Source organism: Phaseolus vulgaris, chromosome 11, assembly GCF_000499845.2.
Source record: "Phaseolus vulgaris cultivar G19833 chromosome 11, P. vulgaris v2.0, whole genome shotgun sequence".
Taxonomy (NCBI): domain Eukaryota; kingdom Viridiplantae; phylum Streptophyta; class Magnoliopsida; order Fabales; family Fabaceae; genus Phaseolus; species Phaseolus vulgaris.
In genome coordinates, this window is record NC_023749.2 from 29,941,721 (window position 1) to 29,959,571 (window position 17,851).

A 17,851-nucleotide genomic window follows, 5' to 3' on the forward strand; every position below is an offset into this window, starting at 1 on the left:
GATTTGCACGGAGCAGAGTGTTGATTTGTAGCACGGAGCACACTGCCAACGTCCCCACGTGGTTTAATTTTTATTTTTATTTTTATCTTTTATTTTTATTTATTTCTTAAACGTCCCCACGAGATTTAATTTTTATTTTTATTGTTTTCTTTTACTTTTATTTATTTCTTACCATGTGACTTTTATTTTTAATTTTTTCTTATTATTATTATATATGTTATCAATACTATTATTAATGTTTAGGGCTTAAGGTTTAGGGTTTAGGGTTGTACCAACTGATTGAACGTAATTACACAAAATTGCAATTACGTTCAAAAGGTTGTAGCTACTAATTGAACGTAATTGCAAAACTGATCTTATTCATTTTGATTTACACAATCATATATATAATAAAATTACAATTACTGGAAGCTATAAAATAGTAATACTAACATGCCTGTAAACGGATCATTAATGCAATATAACGGTAAAATAGTTTAAGGGTAATAAAATCTGAATTAATAATAATAAAATCTGAATTAATAACCAACATAAAGTACATTAAATAAATCTAAAAAAAATATGTTTCAGTGAACAGGTAAATATATATATGCATGTACTTTTTGTACTTTTGGCCACAGTCCCTTCCTCTCTCACAAAGTTGAGTTTGTTATTTAGACAGACTGGCTATGAAGTCGTAGGATTACACGCTTATTCCCCTGATTCAATACCCCTGTATGTTGATTTTTCCAGTCACGGAGTTCCCCAATTAATACCTGATGTTGATTTGCACGGAGCAGAGTGTTGATTTGTAGCACGGAGCACACTGCCAACGTCCCCGCGTGATTTAATTTTGTTTTTAATTTTTATCTTTTATATTTATTTATTTCTTAAACGAACCCACGAGATTTAATTTTTATTTTTATTTTTTTCTATTATTTTTATTTATTTCATACTATATGACTTTTATTTTTAATTTTTTTATTATTATTATTATTTATAATTATTATATATGTTATCAATACTATTATTAATGTTTAGGGTTTAAGGTTTAGGGTTTAGGGTTGTAGGAACTAATTGAAGAAAATAAGAGAAGGCAAAAGGTTGTAGCAACTAATTGAACATAATTGCACAAAATTGCAATTACGTTCAAAAGGTTGTAGGAACTAATTGAACGTAATTGCACAAAATTGCAAAACTGATCTTAACCATTTTGATTTACTCAATCATATATATTATAAAATTACAATTACTGGAAGCTATAAAATAGAAATACTAACACGCCTGTAAACTGACCATTAATGCAATATAACGGTAAAATAATTTAAGGGTAATAAAATCTGAATTAATAATAATAAGATCTGAATTAATAACCAACATAAAGTACATCAAATAAATCTTAAAAAAATATCTTTTAGTGAAGAGGTAAATATATATACAAATATATATATATATATATGCATGTACTTTTTGTACTTTTGGCCACTGTCCATTCCTCTCTCACAAAGTTGAATTTGTTATTTAGACAAACTGGTTATGAAGTTGTAGGATTACAGGTTTATTCCCCTAATTCAATACCTCTGGATGTTGATTTTTCCAGTCACGTAGTTCCCCAATCAATACCTGATGTTGATTTGCACGGAGCAGAGTGTTGATTTGCACGTAGCAGAGTGTTGATTTGTAGCACGGAGCACACTGCCAACGTCCCCGCGTGATTTAATTTTAATTTTAATTTTTATCTTTTATATTTATTTATTTCATAAACGTCCACACGAGATTTAATTTTTATTTTTATTTTTATTTATTTCATACCATGTGGCTTTTATTTTTAATTTTTTTATTCTTAATATTTATAATTATTATATATGTTATCAATACTATTATTAATGTTTAGAGTTTAAAGTTTAGGGTTTAGGGTTGTAGGAACTAATTGAAGAAAATAAGAGAAGGCAAAAGGTTGTAGCAACTGATTGAACATAATTGCACAAAATTTCAATTACGTTCAAAAGGTTGTAGCAACTAATTGAACGTAATTGCACAAAATTGCAAAACTGATCTTAATCATTTTGATTTACTCAATCATATATATTATAAAATTACAATTACTGGAAGCTATAAAATAGAAATACTAACATGCCTGTAAAGTGACCATTAATGCAATATAACGGTAAAATAATTTAAGGGTAATAAAATCTGAATTAATAATAATAAGATTTGAATTAATAACCAACATAAAGTACATCAAATAAATCTAAAAAAAAAATATCTTTTAGTGAATAGGTAAATATATATACAAATATATATATATATGCACGTACTTTTTGTACTTTTGGCCACTGTCCCTTCCTCTCTCACAAAGTTGATTGTTTTATTTAGAGAAACTGGCTATGAAGTTGTAGGATTAGAGGTTTATTCTCCTAATTCAATACCTCTGGATGTTGATTTTTCCAGTCACGTAGTTCCCCAATCAATACCTGATGTTGATTTGCACGGAGCAGAGTGTTGATTTGTAGCACGGAGCACACTACCAACGTCCCCGCGTAATTTAATTTTAATTTTTATCTTTTATTTTTATTTATTTCTAAACGTCTCCACGAGATTTAATTTTAATTTTAATTTTTTTCTTTTATTTTTATTTATTTCTTACCATGTGACTTTATTTTTAATTTTTTTATTATTATTATTTATAAATATTATATATGTTATCAATACTATTATTAATGTTTACGGTTTAAGATTTAGGGTTTAGAATTGTAGGAACTGATTGAACATAATTGCACAAAATTGCAATTACGTTCAAAAGGTTGTAGCAACTAATTGAACGTAATTGCACAAAATTGCAAAACTGATCTTAATCATTTTGATTTACTCAATCATATATATAATAAAATTACTATTATTGGAAGCTATAAAATAGGAATACTAACACGCCTGTAAACTGACCATTAATGTAATATAACGGTAAAATAATGTAAGGGTAATAAAATCTGAATTAATAATAATAAGATCTGAATTAATAACCAACATAAAGTACATCAAATAAATCTAAAAAAAAATATCTTTTAGTGAAAAGGTAAATATATATATATATATGTATATATATATATATATGCATCTACTTTTTGTACTTTTGGCCACTGTCCCTTCCTCTCTCACAAAGTTGATTTTGTTATTTAGACAAACTGGCTATGAAGTTGTAGGATTACAGGTTTATTCCCCTAATTCAATACCTCTGGATGTTGATTTTTCCAGTCACGTAGTTCCCCAATCAATACCTCTGGATGTTGATTTGCACAGAGCATAGTGTTGATTTGCACGGAGCAGAGTGTTGATTTGTAGCACGGAGCACACTGCCAACGTCCCCGCGTGATTTAATTTTATTTTTAATTTCTATCTTTAATATTTATTTATTTCTTAATCGTCCCCACAAGATTTAATTTTTATTTATTTCTTACCATGTGACTTTTATTTTTAATTTTTTTATTATTATTATTTATAATTATTATATATGTTATCAATACTATTCTTAATGTTTAGGGTTAAAGGTTTAGGGTTTAGGGTTGTAGGAACTAATTGAAGAAAATAAGAGAAGGCAAAAGGTTGTAGCAACTGATTGAACATAATTGCACAAAATTTCAATTACGTTCAAAAGGTTGTAGCAACTAATTGAACGTAATTGCACAAAATTGCAAAACTGATCTTAATCATTTTGATTTACTCAATCATATATATTATAAAATTACAATTACTGGAAGCTATAAAATAGAAATATTAACATGCCTGTAAAGTGACCATTAATGCAATATAACGGTAAAATAATTTAAGGGTAATAAAATCTGAATTAATAATAATAAGATTTGAATTAATAACCAACATAAAGTACATCAAATAAATCTAAAAAAAAAATATCTTTTAGTGAATAGGTAAATATATATACAAATATATATATATATATATATATATGCACGTACTTTTTGTACTTTTGGCCACTGTCCCTTCCTCTCTCACAAAGTTGAGTTTGTTATTTAGACAAACTGACTATGAAGTTGTAGGATTACAGGTTTATTCCCCTGATTCAATACCCCTGGATGTTGATTTTTCCAGTCACGTAGTTCCCCAATCAATACCTGATGTTGATTTGGACGGAGCAGAGTGTTGATTTGTAGCATAGAGCAGACTGCCAACGTCCCCACGTGATTTAATTTTTATTTGTTATTCTTATTTATTTCTTAAACGTCCCATGAGATTTAATTTTTACTTTTTTTCTTATATTTTTATTTATTTCTTACCATGTGACTTTTATTTTTAATTTTTTTTCTTATTATTATTTATAATTATTATATATGTTATCAATACTATTATTAATGTTTAGGGTTTAGGGTTGTAGGAACTTATTGAAGAAAATAAGAGTAGACAAAAAGTTGTAGCAACTGATTGAACCGTAATTGCACAAAATTGCAAAATTGATCTTATTCATTTTGATTTACTCAATCATATATATAATAAAATTACAATTACTGGACCCTATAAAATAGTAATACGAACTTGTAAAGTTACCATTAATGCAATATAACGGTAAAATAGTTTAAGGGTAATAAAATTTGAATTAATAATAATAAAATCTGAATTAATAACCAATATAAAGTACATTAAATAAATCTTAAAAAAATATCTTTTAGTGAAAAGGAAAATATAGATACATATATATATATACAATTATATATATATATATATATATATATATATATATATATATGCATGTACTTTTTGTACTTTTAGCAACTGTCCCTTCCTCTCTCTGAGTTTGTTATTTAGACAGACTGGCTATGAAGTTGTAGGATTACAGGTTTATTCCCCTGATTCAATACCCTTGGATGTTGATTTTTCTAGTCACGAAGTTTCCCAATCAATACCTGATGTTGATTTGCACAGAGCAGAGTGTTGATTTGTAGCACGAAGCACACTACCAACGTTCCCACGTGATTTAATTTTTATTTTTATTTATTTCTTAAACATCCCCACGAGATTTAATTTTTATTTTTATTTTTGTCTTTTATTTTTATTTATTTCTTACCATGTGACTTTTATTTTTAATTTTTTTCTTATTATTATTTATAATTATTATATATGTTATCAATAGTATTATTAATGTTAGACACAAATTGCAATGGACAGAACACTCAAACCCAAGTTTCTTCTGTGACCAAAGAAACTTTAACCACCAAGTTCTTTTATCATATTATAATTTTTATTATACTTATTATTATTATTGGTATTATTAATGTGGGGCATGTGAAAATTTTCTTAAGTATGTAGCTTAAATATAATTTAATAAAAATTATATTAAAACTTTCAAAAATTTAATTTATTTTATTTTAAATTTATACAACAAATAAATAAATTTAATGTATAAAAGAAATGTATATAATTTATTAAAAAACTTACTTTCATTTATACAAAATAATTAAATTCAATTTATACACAAAAAAATAATTCATTTCATTTATACAACAAAAAGTCGTTTTAATTTATACAACAAAAACTTAATTTCATTTATTGAACAAAACATATATTTAATTTATACAAAAAAAAATAAATACACAATATTTTTAAATTTTAAATATGTATTATTTTTCCCCAATTATTATTTTTCTACATCTTTCAATTCTTTATAAACTTTATAAGATAATTTCTTTAAATAATTTTAAATTAAACACTTAATCAATTTAATAAATTTAGTTTAACTATTTTATATATATATACTTATTATAATATTATAAATTAAATTAAATTAAATTAATTAATTTTTAGAAAATTTAAGAATTTTATATAACATTTACAAATTTAATTACATTTTTTCTTTTACTGAATTATTATTTTTTAACATTTTTCAATTCTTTTTAAATTGTTTAAGATAATTTTTAAAATAATTTAAAAACTAATTTAATTGACCTAACATATAGAAAAATTATTAAAATTAAAAAATTATTATAATATTAAAAAAATTAAAATAAATACAATAAACAAGTATATATACTATAAACAAGTATGACATAGTTACATGGGTGTATAAATTAAATAAGGGCTACAGAGAGGAAAATAAATGGGTAGCAGATTGGGCCAGATAATTATACATAGTCACGTGGGGTGTAGATATTAAACAGAGGTTGCAGAGAGTTAAAAATATGGGCAGTAGATTGGGCTAGAAAATTACAAATAGTTACATGGTGGTTTCTTTATCATATTTAATTTTATCTTAAATAATTAAAATCTTATTTGTTTATTTTGTATTTTAATGATGTTTAGGGTTTAGGATTTTTTGTTTGACACTATTTTTTTTCTTTTATTTCTACTTTACAATACTTTTTAATAATAAAATATAGAAATAAAAATAAAAATATTATTGGTTATCAAGTGAAACTATAAAAAAATTATATGATCAAATATCATTGTTTGAATTGTAAATTTTTTTAAAGTACATTAAATAAATCTTAAAAAATATCTTTTAGTGAAAAGGTAAATATATATACAGATATATTTATGCATGTACTTTTTGTACTTTTGGCCACAATTGTCCCTTCCTCTCTCACAAAGCTGAGTTTTTTATTTAGACAGATTCACTATAAAGTTGTAGGATTACACGCTTATTCCTCTAATTCAATACCCCTTATTCCCTTAATTCAATACTCCTGATGTTGATTTTTCCAGTCACAAAATTTCCCACTCAATACCTGATGTTGATTTGCACGGCAAAATGTTGATTTGTAGCACGGAGCTGCCAACGTCCCCATGTGATTTAATTTTACCAAAATTATTAAAATTAAAAAAATTATTATAATATTAAAAAAAATAAAAGAAATACAATAAACAAGTATAAAAAGTAAAACGAGGTTTAAAAATTAAATAGAGATTGCTGAGAGTAAAAAATATGGGAAGTAGATTGGGTTAGAAAATTACATATAGTTACATAAGGGTATATAAATTAAATAAGAGCTACAGAGAGTAAAATAAATGGGTAGCAGATTGGACCTGAAAATTATAAATATTCACGTGATATGTAGACATTAAACCGAGGTGGCAGAGAGTAAAAAATATGGGCAGTAGATTGGGCTAGAAAAATACAAATAGTTACATTGCGGGGTATAAATTAATTAATGGTTGCAGAGAGTATTATATATGGGGAGCAGATTGGGCCAGAAAATTACAAATAGTCTCGCGGGGTTTTGAATTTAAATAGAGGGTCTTGAGAGTAAAAAATATGGGCAGTACATTGGGCCTGAAATTAGAAATAGTTACATGGGGGTGTATATATTAAATCAGGGATTGCATGAGTAAAATATCAGGGCAGCAGATTGGGCTAGAAAATTACAAATAGTCACGCGGGGTGTAGAAATTAAATAGAGGTTGCTGAAAGTAGAAAGCATGGGCAATAGATTGGGTTAGAAAATTACAAATAGTTACAAAGGGGTGTATAATTAAATAAGGGCTGCAGAAAGTCAAATATATGGACAGCAGATTGGGCTAGAAAATTACAAATAGTCACGTTGCGTGTAGAAATTAAATAGAGGTTGCAGAGAGTAAAAAATATGGGCAATAGATTGGGCTAGAAAATTGCAAATAGTTACATAGGGGTATATAAATAAAATAAGGGATGCAAAGAGTAAAATATATGGGCAGCAGATTGGGCAAGAAAATTACAAATAGTCACGTGGGGTTTACAAAATAAATAGAGGTTGTAGAGAGTAAAAAATATGGGCAGTAGATTGGGCAATATAATTACAAATAGTTACATGGGGATGTAAAAGTTAAATAAGGGCAGCAGAGAGTAAAATATATGCGTAGCAGATTGGGCCAGAAATTACAAATAGTCTCGAGGGTTGTATAAATTAAATAGAGGATGCAGAGCGTAAAAAATATGAGCAGTACATTGGGCTAGAAAATTACAAATCGTTACATCGTGGTGTATAAACTAAACAAGGGCTGTAGAGAGTAAAATATATGGGCAGCTGATTGGGCAAGACAATTACAAATAGTCATGTGGGGTGTAGAATTTAAATAGAGGTTGCAGAGAATAAAAAATATGGGGTGTAGATTGGGCTAGAAAATTACAAAGTTACATGGGGGTGTGTAAATTAAATAAGGGGTCAGAGAGTAAAATATATGGGCAGCAGATTGGGCTAGAAAATTACAAATAGTCATGTGGGGTGTAGAAATTTTATAGAGGTTGTAGAGGGAAAAAATATGGGCAGTAGATTGGGGTAGAAAATTACAAATTGTTACATGGGCGTGTATAAATTAAATATGGGCTGCATAGTGTAAAATATATTGGGCCAGAAAACTTCAAAATAGTAACGTGTCGTGTAGAAATTAAATAGAAGTTGCAGAGAGTAAAAAATATGTGCAATAGATTGGGCTAAAAAATTACAAATCGGTACATTGGGGTGTATAAATTAAATTAGGGATGCCGAGAGTAAAATATATGGGCAGCAGATTGGGCCAGAAAATTACAACTAGTCACGTGTGGTGTAGATATTAAATAGAGGTTGCTCAGAGTAAAAATGATGGGCAGTACAGTGGGCCTGAAAATTACAAATAGTTACGTGGGGGTGTATAAATTAAATAAGGGCATCCAAGAGTGAAATATCAGGGCAGCAGATTGGGCTAGAAAATTACAAATAGTCACACGGGGTGTAGAAATTAAATAGAGGTTTCTGAGAGTAAAAAATATTGGTATAGATTGGGTTAGAAAACTTCAAATAGTTACATAGGGGTGTATAATTAAATAAGGGCTACAGAAGGTAAAATAAATGGGTAACAGATTGGGCCAGATAATTATAAATAGTCATGTGGGATGTAGATATTAAACAGAGGTTGCAGAGAGTAAAAATATGGGCAGTAGATTGGGCTACAAAATTACAAATAGTTACATGGTGGTGTATAAACTAAATTAGGGCTGCAGAGAGTAAAAATATGGGCAGTAGATTGGGCTACAAAATTACAAATAGTTACATGGTGGTGTATAAACTAAATAAGGGCTGCAGAGAGTAAAATATATGGGGAGCAGATTGGGCCAGAAAATAGAGGTTACTACTGTCTTGAGCATAGTGCAATTTGCTAAAACTAGCTGGAAAATAAATAATAGATCATTGATGAAAAAGTGATTACTTGTTTAAGATACTCTCTTCATCAAGATTAACTTCTGAAGAAAATTCTTCAATTAATGATCTTATGGCATTCTCATCACCAGAATTCAAGCTAATCAGGCGCTTCTCTAGCTCACCAATTTTCTGGTACACCAAAAATGTAAGCATCATCGTTCAAAGTAACACTTAAAACCCCTACATGTAACAAACACCCAGTGACGTGGATGCTAAGAAGCACTTTTAAAAGAAACATTTTGGTGTTTTTTTACTAATTTTTCTCCTTTTTCATAAACATTTGACAAGACATTGTTTCAGTGGACCAATGTTCTGAGATCAATAAACAGAAAATGTAAACAAATCTATTAGAGCTGTTTACCATAGGCCTAAAACAATATTAGGTCTTTTTAAACTAATAATGCATATTTATTATAATTGAAATTTGTTATTATTTTGGATGAAAACTTTATAAAAGAGAAAGTCATAGATTGTAGAGATTAAATATAATTAAACCTCAGAAGGGATAAAATGGGTTGCCAGTCCAGCAACAACTATTTCCTTCCCACTCAACCTTCCTCCAATCAGTGCCAAGTATTCACCTGTAATACTACATGCATGATTACAACTCCGAAGTTTTCTGTGTAATTCTCTAATGAATTTTTCTTCACTTTTATAACCATTTATGCTAACTCAGTAAAATTTTAAAGACACTTCTACTGTCATTGAAGAATAAACAGCTACGAACATAGAAATTGTAAAGAGGGAAACAAATGAAGAGATTCAACTCTACCTAGATAATCTTCTTCAGTGAAGAGTTTTGCTCCACAAATTACAAATTGTTAGAGTTAATTTATCAATCCATTAAGACAGCAAACCGGAATGAAATTCACCACAACTGAAATCTCTAAGACCCAAAAATCAATAGAAGAAAACCATACCAATCCAAACCAATAAGAGAACACTCGATAAATCAAACTCAGAAAGAATGTGAACAAATCCTTTGGCGGAGGCGTTGATGGTGGCGATTTCGGATAATCGCGAAATGATTTCATACAACTTGGATGTATCAAATCCACACGAAGCTTGAAGAAAATTTAACCGCTATTCTAGACAAATTTTTTAGTATTATTATGATTTTTATTATACTTATTATTATTAATAATATTAATAATATTAATAATGTTAATAATATGAATAATGTTAATAATATGAATAATGTTAATAATATGAATAATATTATTAATATTTAATAATATTAATAATAGTTAATAATAGTTAATAATAGTTAATAATATTTATAATATTTAATGATATTAATAATAATTAATAATATTAATAATAATTAATAATATTAATAATAATTAATAATATTAATAATAATTAATTATATTAATAATAATTAATAATATTAATAATAATTAATAATATTAATAATAATTAATAATATTAATAATAATTAATAATATTAATAATAATTAATAATATTAATAATAATTAACAATATTTAATAATATTAATAATATAAATATTTATAATCATACTAATAAGTAGAATAATAATCATAACTTGACAACAAAATTTGACTGGTGTAATGGTTAAAGCTTCTTTGGTCATTTCTCAAGGAGTTTCGAGTCCCACCTACTGCAGTTTACTTCTAGCTTTAATAATAAGTTTTCATTACCAACGGATGCACATATGGCTTCCTTAAGCCACCATACTCACTATAGTTAAGTTTACTTAACTAGAGTTATGGTAGCTTAAGGAGCAAGCTACCTTCATCTATAAATACTCTCAACCCCACTCATGTATTCAAATTTGCAATTTATTGAATCAAAAGTTCTGAATTAGTACAATCATTCTTTCCCAAATCTTTGTTGCTAGTGAGCCTCTTTGGCCTAGTGAACTTAGGAAGGTTGGCCAAACTTCCTTCCCCTTCATTGCACCATCAAACATCCAAAACCTAACACGTCTTGGTTATGTTTGAAAATAATATTTGGGGATGAAATGACTTTTTGGTGAGAATCTATATGTGGTTTTTGAATATCATCCCTAACTTCTTTATCGAAGATGTCAAGTATTTAGAATGGTTAGGTAATGAAAAAGATAAGAAAGAAGAACACCTTGGAGGTGCAATTTGTATTTTTGTACGGGTCAACATGATTGTTTTTACGACGGGAGGTGAGGTATTGATACCCGTTTTATCTTTTCTTTCTTTATTCTTTTTATTTTCTCTTTTTGTTTTCATTTTTATTTGATCCGCATTAACCTCTTTTGGAGAAAGAGGTTTTAACATAATCTTGTGCCCTTGAAAGAAATTTTATTGGTATGACCATCATGTAAAATATCATAGTGCCAAGGCATTTCTATAAGCACTTGTGTGCCTTCCATTGGCACAACATCACATAAAACTTCATCTTTATATTTTCCAATGGCAAATATTATAAGAACTTGTTTATTAACCATTATTTCACCCTCTTCACTAAGCCATTGTAATTTATAGGGCTTTGTATGAGAGATAGTGGGCAATCCAAGCTTCTCCACAACTCTTGTACCTGCCACATTAACATAACTACCCCCATCTATGATCATGGAACATAAGTTGTTGTTGATAAGGCATCGGGTGTGAAAAATATTTTCTCTTTGAGTGTTATCAAAAGGTTTTTGAATAGTACCCAACATTCGCCTTACCACCAATAAGTAACCTTCACAAGGTATCTCACACTCGTCCTCACTTGGGGTTTTTGAAGAGGAAGGGGAACTAGCTATAGATGATTGGGAACTATGTGTTGAGGATAAGTGAAGATTATACTAAACTTGCATGAATAAGTGTTTGATGAAGACAACTTGTTTGAAGGTTTATGAAAAATGTAATTCATGGTCTTAGTTAGGTTTGAGTTGTTTAAATATCCTTTTGCACTCTGAATCTACCTTATATCTCACACCCATAGTGATGAGCTTAAGCACAAAGTATTGTTATTAAAGCTTTGATGTCTCCAAATCCATGAAGATTGCTTGAAGACTAGGTTGTTGCCTGTGGGCATGGGTTCTGGGTAGATTAGAATTTGTCAATCCACTCTTAGCTTAATCCAAAACTGAATCAATCAAGTTCTTTCAAAAGAAAAGTGTTTTTCAAAGTAGTGAAAAACAACTTGTTGATTTATCGTTTCAATCGATTGTTTTACACTTGGTGGTTTTGATTTGAAAAAAAATAAAATTGGTTGATCTCACAATCAAGGCCAATTCAATCGGTTGAATCAAGCTTTCAATCGATTGTTTTTTAAAAATCTTAACATAATTGGTTTAGTTTGGTAAATTTGTTTTCCATGATTCTAAACTGTTTTGGCCCCTGATTAAAAGTCTTAAACGACTATTTTTGAGGATATATAACTAGTGTTTACATCGCTGAAATTAAGAGAGATCAGATTACCAAAAAGATTAAAAGTTTTTCAAGATTGCAAGATTGCTTAAGGCTTTGCTTTGCTTAATAGTGGAATAGGGAGCTGCTGTAATCCTTTAGTATCAGGCGTGATCTTTCTAGTTCTTACTTGTATTTCATTTCATATTTGTTAAACATGTAAGGTACTAGTGTCTACAGTCAGAGGGTGTTCTGACTTGTAGTGTTTGTGTTTCAAAGAGGGTGGGTGTTCTTTAAGGGTTTAAGATCACCTCTTTGGTGTTAGTGTTGTGTAATCTGTGGTTGATTACCTAGTGGAATACCCAGGGGTTTCTAGGGACTAGATGTAGCTCAAGTTAAGAGTGAACCAGTATAAACATTGTGTGTGAATCTATCTATCTCTCACTCCTTAAAACTGTTTGAACTGTGTTTTGATAAACTGCTGATAAAAACAATTGGTTGATTCGCATAAACAATCGACTGATTTTCTGGAATCAATTTAAAATACTTTTGTTTCTTGGCTGATCTGATTGCTTTTTCTGTGCTTCTTCATTAATCTTCATTCTTGTCCAGTATTTTCGAAAATCTTTCATTAAACAATTCACCCCCTTTTGTTTAAAGCCTTTAATTCTAACACAAGGGTCTCTTAAAATGAATTTTAAGAATTTATTTCATGTTTTTCAAAACATTGTTTTACTGCATAAAAATTTAATCTGTTATTTGACAAAACAATTGATTCTTTGGCACTGCATCAAAGTTGCTTGACTTTTTTTGAAATTCAGTTTTAACTCCAAATTCGATTTTGTTCACATTTTCAGTTTTCAACTAATCAGAAAGTGGTTATGTTACTACCAAGAGTATTTTTAAAAAAAAAAATTGTTCTTTTGAACTTTAATTTATTATTTTTGTAATAGTTCTTAACTATTTTTTGAAAATATTTTTTGATCTGAAACCTATAAAAAGGGAGGTTGATCTCAGGTCCAAACACCCTTTACAATTACGATTTGATACAGTTTTCAAGTGTTTTCATTGAGATTTTGAAGTGAGTTTTAGTTTTTGGAAGTTTTTCTTAAAAACTTTAATTGCTCATGTGTTGGTGCCTTTGGCTTGAAATTCAAGGTTCTTTCAAGTGCTGCAGCTATGAGGGTCCTGGTTCGAACTTTTGTGTCTGCAATCAAGATGTTTTCCTTGCTAAAATTTTCCTTTTGTAAAAGTGTTTGTATTTGTACTTCTTAATAGAGTTTGTAGAAGTTAGTGTGTTACTAAAATAGTGTGTTTCAGCTTGTGATCTTGGTTTTTTAAGGGTTAAAAAATTAAGAGGTTTTGTAAAGATTGCTTTGCTTTAGTGGAATCTATCTTGGTATAAAGTGAGACTAGATGTAGCTCTTATTGAGTCAACCAATATAAAACTGTGTGTGCCTTTCTCCTTTCTTGATCACTACTTTAAATATGAAATTTGAAAATCTGTGATAAAATAAACCTGATATTTCAAAATTGAATCTTTTGTTTTAACTGCTGCTAGGTTAAATTATATTCTGGGTTTCAAGATTCTGATAAGGATTTAATCTTTCTCAATATTCAAATTACCTTTAAGTAATACGTGTGTTAAGATTCAAATAAGCAATCTAGTTCAAGATTCTATCATTTTGAAAACTGTTTTCAAAAAGATTTTTGAAAGTTGCTTGTTGAACTTAATTTCTCCACTTCTCTTCAACAGAACTGTTTCAAGTGAAATCTTTTTGACTTGGTTTTGTTAAAGGTATTAGATCGGAAATCAAATTGAAACGTCTTGTATTTCTTGGTTTTAACCATCAAAGTGTTCCCTTGTTAACTCTTATGCTAAAGGACTAACATTGTCATTAATAATTTCTTTGAACAAAAGTCGTAAACTGATAAAGAAATAAATTTTTTGATTCTAAAACCAATCTGTTATATTTCTGAAACTGCATCTTAAAATCAAGAAATAAATTTGTCTTTCACTAAACCAATCTGTTCTTTTTCTGTCAGGATTTCTTAAATTGCATTCTTTCCAAAAATTTTATTAGTCCAATTCACCCCCCTCTTGAACTTAGACTCTAATAATCTCAACACTACGATCACTCACGACTATCCCCCCTTTAACCATCATTGTTCTTTTACTTGGTCAAATAGAAACAATGTGTTTAAAACCTAGACATTTAAAGCATTTTTTACTTCAGATTTTGGTGAGTGATTTAGGAGTAGAAGGTTTATCTTTAGAATCTTTATGATGTGGGGTGGTTTCTTTCTCGAATTTGGAAGGAGAATCTTGGTTTTGAAATTTGTTTTTCCCCTTCCAAGAAGATTTGTAAAAGCCATCATTATAAGTATTTTTAAAAGAATTTTTCTTCAAAACTTGTGATTCAACCTTGATGGCTAGGTGAACCAATTTTTGTAAAGAAATATACTCAGACAATTCTACAACAACTTGTATTTCTCGTCGTAATCCACTCACAAATCTAGCAATCTTTGATTCTTCACTTTCATGGAAATCAATTCTACTCAAAGTTACTTATAAATCTTTAAAATACTCGTTTACATTCCTAGATCCTTGTTGAAGCCGTTGGAGCTTCAACAAGAGTTCCTTCCTATAAAAAGGAGGAACAAACCGCACATGCATGCATAATTTTAAATTATTCCAAGAGACCATGGTTGGCCTCTTGTTTAGCCCAATGTCCATTACAGTTTAATGCCACCATTGCATGGCATAGTCCTTAAATTCTAGGGAAGCTAACTTAACCTTTTGGTCCTCTTCAACCTCATACACATTAAAAGTTATTGTTGAACAAGATGCTTTGATGTCTCTAAATCCAAGTGGAAAGCTTGAAGACCTTGCTGTTGTGTGTGTATGTGTGTTGTCTAGTTGTTTGAAACTTGTTAATGCACTCCTTACGATGATCCAAGTTTATTTGAATCTTTAACCTTTTGAAAAGATGGGTTTTCTAAAAGGAAGTTAAATTTCAACAGGTTGTAATTTTGAATGAACAAGTTGTTTGACACTTAGTGGATTTTAAAATGATTTGGAAAAGCTTTGTCTTTGCCTTTGTTGGCAAACAAATTTCAACAAGTTGAAATTTCGAATCAACAGGTTGTTTGACACTTAGTGTATTTTAAAATGCTTTGGAAAAGCTTTGCCTTTGCCTTTGCTCTCAAACAAAAATCAATCGATTGTTTTGATAAATCAATCGATTGTTTTTCTGAAAACCTTAACAAAATTTTGTGAAGTGATTTTTCTGTTTTAAATGATTCTAACAACTTTTGGTTTTTTTGTTTTAACTATTTTAACCATTAGATTGAAAGATAAAAAGGTTGCTTTACGCTCCTATGAATTAACAAAGTGAGAGAGATCAATCAAAAACAGTTTTCCAGTTTTCAAAGAGCTTTTGGATCATCTCAAATGTGGAATAGGATTGGGTCTTGTATTCTGAACGTTGCCCTTGTTATTTTCCCAGGTGTATTCTATTCCTTTCTTCCTTCATAATTGTATTTCTGTACTTGTGTTGCCAAGAAGTGTTTCGTGTTCTTGTGGGGATCAAGATCAACATTCTTGGTGTCGTTTTTTCCAAGGAGTGGTGTGTGTTCTTGAAGGGTTCAAGATCACTATTGGTGTGCGTAGCTTGTAATCTAGGGTTGATTACATAGTGAATTCTCAGTGGTTTCTGAGGACTGGATGTAGCTCTCTATTAAGATTGAACTAGTATAACCATTATGTGTGAATCTCCCTATCCTTACACTCTTTAAACAACTTTAACTATGTTTTTATAAACTACTGATAAAAAAAAATGATTGTTTCGTAAAATCAACAGGTTGATTTTCTACATCAAGCTTAAAAACAGTTTTATATTTGGCTGGACAAATTTTCCGTTTATTAATTCTATATAGCTTTTCACTTTACCTTCAATACTTAAGAAAATATTTCAAAAAAAATTCAACACCCCTCTTGTTTAAGCCCTATAATTCTAACAATTGGCATCAAGAGTTAGGTTCTTAAAACTCATTTAAGTTTTCGATCCTAAACCTTTTTTAAATGGATGAAAAACTACCCTTTGGGGAGGGTACTTCAATAAACAGGCCACCTCTGTTTTGTGGACTGAATTATCAATTCTAGAAGGTTAAAATGAAAATCTTTGTTGAATCAATTGATAGAGGAATCTGGGATGCTATTGTAAATGGCCCTTTTATTCCTATGCTTGAAAAAGATAAAGTTTTTTCTAAAAAACCTTGGTCTCAATATGATTGCATTGCCAAGAACATCATCACTTCTGCTTTGAATTCTTATGAATTTTTCAAGGTCTCAAAATGTGCGTCTGCAAAAGAGATGTGGGACATCCTTGAGGTTACCCACAAAAGCACAATTGATGTGAAGAACAACAAGGACAAAAACCAGCTATCAAACAGGTACAATAACAAGAATGTTAATGAATTTAATTCTACAACTACACTTGTTTTGGATATGGTAAACAAGGACACATCAAGGCTGGGTTTCCAAGCAATGTGAGCAAAGAAAAAGGAGGTCACAAGAAGTATAAGAAGAAAGGAAAATAAAGAAGAACATACAATGATGATTCATCTTCAAGTTCTTCATCAAAAGATGATGAGGAAGCCAATCTTTGTTTCATGGCCAAGGAAGAATCTGAATCAAGCAGTGTAAGTTCAAGCTTTTCCATTAATGTTTGAAATTATAGCCAACTTCTTGAGGCCTTCAAAGTGACTCATTAAGAAGCTAATAGGTTGACCCTTTTGAACAACCAGTTGAAAGGTTTAAACAACTGGTTGGAAAATCGAGTCAAGACTTTGGAAGAAGAGTTTAACCATTCAAAAACTGATTTTGAAACTTTGGAAATGATTTATCAAAACTCTTCTTGCGAGTGTGTTGATTCTAGCTTTTGTGAAAACCGTGAATCTCTTCAATTGAAAGTTCATTATCTTTTAAAAATTGTGGACAAGTTTCCCTAAGGCTAATAGAATCTTGAAACTGTTCTTGCTTCTCAAAACTGTGTTTTCGGCAAGGCTGGGTTGGGGTTTAATCCAAAAATCAAGAACAAACCTTTTTCAAGTTTCTTTAAAAAACAACCTATTGTTTTGTCGAAACAACCGGTTGAAATTTATCATTACTGCATGAAAATGGGCCACACCATTAAATTTTGCAACGTAAGGAGGTTTTCTGTTCCCAAAGGTATTTTGAAATGGGTTCCTAAGGTTTCTACTAACATCATTGGATCCAAATTTATAAGGGGACCAAATCTTGCTTCTTAACATTTTCTTGTAGGTATCCTTGAAAGCCAAGAATTACATTGGGTGTAAGGAATGAAGTCTCAAC

General features: G+C 29.4%; 1 protein-coding gene across 1 annotated transcript; it reads left to right on the plus strand.

Moving 5' to 3' along the window:
* The first annotated feature begins 16,648 nt into the window (after positions 1-16,648).
* Positions 16,649-17,029, plus strand: LOC137839021 (uncharacterized). The gene has a single exon (XM_068648151.1). It carries the CDS (start codon positions 16,649-16,651, stop codon positions 17,027-17,029), a length of 381 nt encoding a protein of 126 aa, XP_068504252.1.
* The last annotated feature ends 822 nt before the right edge of the window (positions 17,030-17,851 follow it).

What these genes read in the sequence shown, in the direction of transcription:
- LOC137839021 (XM_068648151.1), top strand. Translation starts at nt 16,649, where the DNA reads ATGAAAATCTTTGTTGAATCAATTGATAGAGGAATCTGGGATGCTATT.